Source organism: Charadrius vociferus, unplaced genomic scaffold (assembly GCF_000708025.1).
Source record: "Charadrius vociferus isolate BGI_N301 unplaced genomic scaffold, ASM70802v2 scaffold90, whole genome shotgun sequence".
Lineage (NCBI taxonomy): Eukaryota > Metazoa > Chordata > Aves > Charadriiformes > Charadriidae > Charadrius > Charadrius vociferus.
In genome coordinates this window covers 942,974-950,898 of record NW_009647222.1, presented here as the reverse complement: position 1 = coordinate 950,898, position 7,925 = coordinate 942,974, and the positions used below count along the sequence as shown (strand labels likewise).

Below are 7,925 nucleotides of genomic sequence, written 5' to 3'. Positions count from 1 at the left end.
CTGCAAGCCTTTAAACTGCTTCATCTCTATTAGCAATCATACTTGAGCGGCTCCATTCCGAATTCCCCACGATGGCTGCCACCTTGTGACAGCACCGTGGGGCAGCGCTAATGGGGAAAGGGCCTGGGGGAGGTATTATCATCTCCCTGCCTCCCAGTAAAGCCGTGCCTGCTCATTCTCTTTGCATTTCCTTCCTTGTCAAAGTCTTCCTCCCCTCCCAAATCACCGAGGGCCTGACCCTCACCGTAACGCTGCCAAAGGCTGGTGCTTGCTGCAGCCCCCAACCTTCCAAACAGCCGGAGCTGTTGCTGGTACCAGAGGGCCATCGGACCCAGCTTTGCTTTGGACAGGCAGCATGGAGAGGTAACTGTGCCGCTTAGGGCAGGTGTCCAACTTGAGTGTCACAGGGCAATATTTAGTACTCCATTTTATGGCTGCTGCGTTTTATCCCTGCTCACAGGGACAACTCCTGACCCTGCTGTTTGTTCCCCCTTTCTCTCTTTGAGGAAAGGCTATTAGTAGGTCATGCCTTGTTGAATCCTAATGCAAAAAAAAAAAAAAAAAAAAAAAAAAAAGATTTCAACTGTTTTTAAAAGAGAGCATAAAAAAGAGGAAAATGAAGCCTCAGCTAGGAAAAAAAAAAAAAAAAAAAAGATTTCAACTGTCATTTAAAGAGAGCTAAAAAAGAAGAGGGTATAGTAACAGCTTCAGGCCCTGCAGGAGAAGATTGACAATGGGTTGAAGGATGAGCATGCTGTGGTCATTGTATTATACTGGGGTTTTTATTATAGTTACTAGAGGATTTACAACAGATGTTCGCGATTCTGTTCGCAATTCTTTTTTTCCTTTCTGGTATGTGTCCTGTTGACCATGGAAATTTGTTTTGCTTGTCTCTGAGGCCGGTTATATTTAGACTTCGGAGCTGGTATGCTCAAGACATGGCCCAGTCCCAAAGCCACCAACTATCTACACCGGAGCTGGGACAGGCTACCTGCTCAACGGTCTCTGCATCCATCAGCCTTTGCACATGGGGTATTGGTGCCTGCACTGCCCTGGCAGGGACTCAGGATATGGCCAGGATACACATCTGGGCCAAGGAGATGGGTCACATCTCTGGGCCCCATGGATTAGACATAGCCAGAACTCTACCTTTGAGGAGAAGGGGATCCAATATTATGTTCATATCTGCTCACTGTCTGTTGTGTGACAGTTCCATCAGAGCCTGCCATTCAGTGAACTCGATTTCATAGATCATCTTCTCGAATCTGTTTAACCTGACATGTAGTTAAAGAAAAGCTAAATGAAAGTGAATGACTATATAAGCAGTAGGTTCTGGAAAACCTTGTGACAGGCACTTGAGAAATGCCCTTTAGTCGCTGGAAGGTATTTCCCAAGGTCTCCTTGGGATGTTCTGTGTCTGCGTCAGCTGATGAAAATACCCTCTGTATTTCTGTAGCCACAGGTGATTAGGAATTGCTCCCACAGCGTAATTTAAACCTACTAGGCTTCTCCCTGGACACGGTCAAGTGAGCAGAGAGAGACCCTTGCATGTTTGATTTTATATGACTGAACAAGATCTGCTTCATTTGTGCTTTGTCAGGGCCACGAAACCTGGGTCCATATAGAAAGTGTAAGTTACACTCACGCTGCGTGTCTGGGTTCAACTTGGCTGTTTCCTGAATTGCAAAAGGCAGCAGTCTCTCCGTTACATTGAGCTCTGGGTAGACACAGACTTTTGGGGGACAAAGCATGGGAGCCTCCAAACGATGCAAATGACCTAGAGTCCAGCGGTGTTAAAAAGTTCATTTAAATTTTCTCACAACCCTGCCGCTATCTTTTTACCATAATTAATATCACATGAAAGTTTCCCTTTGTTCGGGGATCAGCTATTGCTTAGCTTACCTCACAGCAGAACATACTAAGGCCTCATTCATTCACGTTATAACTTATGTATTACTAGCCAGTTGGAAAATGATGACAGATTTGCATCCTGTTCTGCTCCGTTTAGGAGCTGATGTTCACTGACTTGCAATAACCGTATATTTGCATAGTGCCTTTAACTCCAAAATATTTTAGTTTTACATGACTTACGGGTGGTCATTTCTATCAACCTTGAAGTGCAGTGACTTCAGGGTTGGAATGTAGCAGCCACTCACCAGCGCACACTATATAAAAGCGTATTGTGTGAATATCTTATCCACATGAAACTGCAAACAGAATGTAAGCAGGCAGGTATTTGATTCAGAAACCAGGCTAACTCGCTCTTGCTCCTAGATATTCAGTACCCATAAACAAAGAAGCCCCGAGTTCACCTCTCTTTTGTAGAATGGTCTTCCCTCCAGCATTGTGCTGGAGTAGGGCTTCGCTGCAACAGACTCTCCGAGGCTCCCGCTGAGCCCCCCAGCAACCACCTCTGAGCATCTGACCCTCCGAGGTGCCGCTGAGCCTCTTTGTCCCGAATCGAGCGTGTCCCCGCACAATGGGGATACAGCTGTCTGCCTGCTAGAGTTAATGAGCGTAGAGGGTAGGCCTTCAATTACGGTTTTTTTCAGCCATATTTCTCAAAGAGCTTTAGAGAAAAAGGAGGTATTCCGCTCCTCATTTTATACAGGAGGAGGCTGGAGGCTAAAATGCAAAGAAATTAAGCAACTCATTGAAGATTACAAAGCAGATAATCGGCAGAGCTCAGAATCGAGCTTAGCTCCCCACCCCCACATCCCTCTACCGCTTTGTGCACCTAACAAGGCACAACTTAGAATCCACCACTTTAACTTCCATGGTAAAGAAGCAGTTCTGCTGCAGCTTTCTGTTTGACTTTCCTTGGCTTTGCATCAAACCAAATCGTCTGTGCTCTTATTTTATACTTACTACCACCCTAAGGAGGTTCTTTTATGTGTGGGCGCCATAGAAATTAAGTTTTAAGGTAGAGTTTACTGGGATCAAATTTATGCATACAAAACTCCCAGAAAGTCAAGACGACTGAAACCTGGGTCTTGTAAAAGGAGGGGAGGGGGTGTGCAGAAATCCAGTGGTCACTTCTCTCCTATCGCTATATGGTCCCATTCCAAGAGGAACTGCTGGCTCCAACCAGGCTGCCAGAGGTCCAGAGTGCTGGGACAAAAGGCCAAAAATCATCTTTTTTCCATCCAGACAAAATTTTAGGTGGAAAAAGAAGGACATATCCAGAGACATCCAGACGAATACTAGCCCTAACAATGCCAACTTTTCCACTCCCGAAGTTGTTTACGCCCACAGAATTAATTGTGGTGCCAAACTGCAAGGAGAGTTGTGACTCCCTTAAATGTGTGGTCTTTATCGGGTAGGCCAAATGAAATCATTTGGAATTATTAGACACATTAACAATGCCTGAGGGTGCCATATACAAATAGCCGGCACCTTTAAGCACTGACGCAATAAGGATGGACATGAACATGAGGTGCGGGTGGTGGGAGGAAAGGTCTTTTTTAGATGTATCCAAGGTAGAGTAAGTTTTATTACTGGGCTAGAGACGTATAGTATCCCAGGAGTGAATAGCTCACACATTTGATCCGATCTTGGGCTCAGTCCAGCTCCCACTGAAGTTTAATGGGAGTTGGATCAGACCATTGCACTCACATTTTTTCCATGCATGGAAAACTATTTCCGTTACTTTGAATTACAATACCACTGGCTTTGGATTTTATATAATAAAATAAATCTAGGCCACTGTTTATATTCCAAGAAACTGCATTCTGGGATGCCAGCAAATATATTGCCTGTTGGATTAAAAAAAATAAAATAAAATAAAAACTGGACACATTGGTTTAAAAAAACAACAGCTCCTAATTATTAAACATAATTTTTCTTCCTTGTGCTTTTCTGGAGTCCTCAAATATTTGAAGTATGAAAGGTACATATAAATTCTTCTCTGGTGGTTGAAATGGTGGAATCTGTAAAACTACAATGCTTTATAAGAAACAGAGGTTTAATATAAAAATAATAATCTTCATGGCTGGCTCTTTGCTTATTGGCATATTTTACGCATTTTTAAATTTACAGTAAAAAAAAACACCACCGTTGGAATGTCAGTAACAAAGAGGATGTATATTAGCAAACCCTTACATTTTGGGGACTGGTTTCTCTTGATTGTTCTGACTGCAAATGAACTCTGCAGATGCTGAGAGGCACAGGAAATGTCTTGTGCTAGAAACAGCATTTGTTCCCTGCTTTATGAATTGGATTCTACTAAAATTCCAACGTGGTAAGACTGATTAGCAGACTTTGGTAATGCCTTCTGCCCTAGTACAATTTTATTACACTCTTTTATTACCAATGAAAAACACAGAAAAGATTTCCACCGGTGACCATACGCCCGCATTCTGGGAGCAAACGTATCTGTGATTAGCTTATGCCGGCGAAGAGCATGGCCCCCGGACTCTGAAATACAGAGCAGCAAAATAAAAGGCACCCCACCAAAAGAATAAAACAAAAACACACATATATACAACCAACAGAGGGAAAGAAATGTCATTGAGGGGTGTTTAATGTTAAAGAGGAACTATACATCTGGGATGGCGGCGAGGAGGATTTAATAGAGCTGAACAAGGTGACCACCTGCACCCACTTCAAAGAGGAAAACCGGCAGTGGTATGAGGAGTGCTTATGCAGCCTTGTGCACATGTATGCATGCAATGCTTCTTTCTACTGACAAAATATGAAGTATATTACCTTTGCAAACATCCCTAGGCACCGGCAGCTTCTCCTCTGTATTGACAAATTAAGTTTCAGCGCGGGAATAAAAGGGGAAGAAAAAAAAAATCTCCCTCATGCACATAGCCTTGTAATCTGAGCTGGACAGACTTCCCCTTTGCCCGGGTGGTACAGAAGAGCTAGGTGCTGGCTTTGTGGGGACTCCCAGGCTATGCACTGGTCAGCCACAGGTCACACCTTTCTTCCTCACAACAGCAGATTGTAAACCTTCCTCCACCACATTGTGGTCTGTGCAGTGTCCAGGAATGGTTTACAGGACTCTGGATTCTAAGCCATATTCTTGTAGAGGAGGCTTGGCTAACCTTCCCTCTAGCGTGACAAAGCCCTTTCGAGGGATCAAGAATTGGTTCCAAATTCCCAGTGGGTTTAGTGGGGTGGCAGGGTTTGAAACTCAAGACAACTAGGACTCACCCATGTCTGGCTGTAATTTCAGATGTACGATAACTATGCAAAATGCTGAGATTTACCGATGAGAGCAGAAAGAAGCCACTCTTTTCCTTCTCACTGGCTCTGTTTCTGCAATGAAATAGCATGTGCTTGTGCGCCGGGGAGGTTCACTTTGTCAGCACCTCCTCAGCCTCTTCACCCTGACCAAAACATCCAAGGGGAGATGTACCCAAAGACAAACTCCCCAGCAGCACTGCAGGAATGGCAAACCTGCCGGCCTGATGGGGGAAATTTCAAAACCAAAATGTCTCTTAAATAAGCTTCTTTAATTATTATCATCATCTGTTTATTTATACAAATATAAAATATATTTATATAGATTTATATAATATAGATTTGTTGCTTTGGTGGCTCTTTTCATTTACAGACGTACTGGTCGACGATCTCTGTGCACTTTTTACACTTGACATAACAGCACCAATGGAACTTGCAGTGGCAACGCTCCACCTGGACGCTCTTGAACTGGTCATAACCCCGTCCGCAGCACATCAGCTCACACCCATCCATGCCCTCCGAGGTCTTGTTGCACAGGCGACCCTGAGTGCCCAGCGAGCCGGTGGTCTCATTGCGCAGGCAATAGTCCGGGCTGGGGTCGACGTAGACCAGGTCCTCTTGCGTCGGCATGTTGAAACGGTTGTTGACCAGCTCCAGCTTGCCCTTGCGGCTGATCCTCATGGCCGCGGCGCTGTCGTACTTCTCCTTCAGCAAGTCGCCCACCTTGCGGAAGTCAGCCAGCTGCAGCCAGCAGGGCTGGAGGCTGCAGGAGCCCGACACGCCGTGGCACTTGCAGGCCACGTCTGCCAGCTTGTACACGGCCTGCGGGAAGAGAAACGCAATCAGGCGGAGCTGCTTAATGACAATGGATTCACCACGTTTCCGTAGCTGCTTTGATTATCCCCCAATTTCTGTTGTTCTACCCTTCAGAAGAGACAAAAGTCTCCTCTTCCTCCTGTTGGCGACTGCTGCGTTCTTGTTCCCTAAATATTTCTATTTCTGGTTACACTGCCTCCAAAGGTGACCTCCCCACCCCACCTTCTTTTCCCCTGGCAGATTTCTGACTTGCCGGCAGGGTGAGGAGCGGGAAAGAAGGAGGAGAACAGTCCCGTCCCTGCGGCCTCTGGAAATCCCCCCCTGGTCTCACGGACCGCCATGGTTTTCCACGTTTTCCCTTTCAGAGCTGCGACAAGGGAACGCCTGGGAACCTGCCCATTTCCCACCACCCACACCAGCAGCCAAGGCTTACGGTCGGTAGGGATACACCTGCATCCTCTTGAAATCAGCCCACGGGCCCACACCCTTTCCCCTCCACCTTTGCCCAGAGGAGCTCGCCCAAGAGGCAGCCTCGGCAGGAGGCCACCGCTTTCCAGCAAGGAGCCAGCAGGGGTGGCGGCGGTGGTCCGAAAGGTGGCCACCTCTACTCGAGGTGTTAACAGGGAGTCCCTCTGCTCGAAGAGCTGAGCTGAACTGAGCGGCAGGCCCCCCGACTGCAAACCGGCGCCATCTTGTGTCCAGACATCTCCCTGCGCTAACAGGGCCGCCGCCGGGCAGGAGGGGCCGACGGCAGAAGGCAAAGCTGGCGGGGCTGTCTTTTCCCCAGATACTTTCGACTGCGTTGTCGGCGGTCTGTGGATGTATCGTACCCATGAAAATGAGGCATCACCGGCCGCGAGTTGGGAAACCCAAAATGCAAACAAATAAGCCTTGAAAATTCAGGCCGCTGAGTGTTAAACCCTCAGCAGAGCAAGTACGGGGTGTAAAGCAAACTGGTCGATACTCTCCTCCTCCCCGTGCTAGCTGGGAGGAGCGAGAAATACTGAAAAATACCCTCTAGAGTAACAAAGCTCAAAACCCAGGAAAATAAACTGAAATGCAGGTTGGGTTTGTCCTTCCTGCTAATTCCAGAGACAGGTACAAAACTGCCAGTGATACAAGATGCCGACGGCACTGACATGAGTTCGCAGGGCGAGGAGCTGGCATCCCCGCGCCATCGGAGCTATGGCCTCTTACAGCAGCTCACACCCCCACCAGCCCCAGCCCGTCCTCCTCGGTCTGTCACTGTCAGGATCACATCTGCTCTCCCGTGAGCGTCCTGCCACCTTCACAGGGCAGTGGCCCTGCCGGATCCAAGCAGAGCTGTTGGGCATTAGCTGCAAAATTACCACCAGCTGTATCTGGTGGGGGAGATCGGGGAACAAGAGAAAAAAAACCTAGGATGTTCTGAAGGAGACGGCGATAAGTCTTCTCGCCAGGTTTTCTGCTGAGGAAAACAGCCAAGCGCTGAGGTTTCTTTTCTGCCTCACTCACCGACACAGAAGAAAGCTTCCCAGCTCTCTGCATTCGCTTGCCAAGGAGTAGGTGATTAAGGCAATTGCGCATACCACAAGCAAAACCTTCCGCCTATGACTACGTTCTGGACCAGCAGCGAGAGGTCAGAGTTCTCCTACAACAACTGGTTGCTCCTCGTCTAACTAACATCTAGTGCTTTTGACAGCTAGTGAAGATTCAATTTGGCTTAATGGCTAAATCACATGGAGGCCGATCCAGCTCCCAAGGAAGTCAATGGAGTGAGTCCTTAAAACAGAGAAGCTTTAGTTCTGCTCCTCGGAGCTCAATTTACTGAGGCAATCCCTCACGGTGCAATGTAACAGCTACAGGCTGGGAGTTAAGCACTTGTCTTGGATCAGACTACCACTGCAGAGGACCAACCACACCGTTACTTAAGGATTCCT

The 7,925-nt window shown here is 47.2% G+C and overlaps 1 protein-coding gene across 1 annotated transcript in view; it reads right to left on the bottom strand.

Moving 5' to 3' along the window:
* Positions 1-5,399: 5,399 nt before the first annotated feature.
* The window catches only part of WNT5B (wingless-type MMTV integration site family, member 5B), a 15,702-nt gene continuing 13,176 nt past the window's right edge, over positions 5,400-7,925 (bottom strand). Inside the window, exon 3 of the mRNA XM_009879629.1 lies at positions 5,400-6,012. Coding sequence (XP_009877931.1) covers positions 5,554-6,012 — 459 coding nt within the window. The 3' untranslated portion in view covers positions 5,400-5,553. The remainder of the gene's footprint in view (positions 6,013-7,925) is intronic.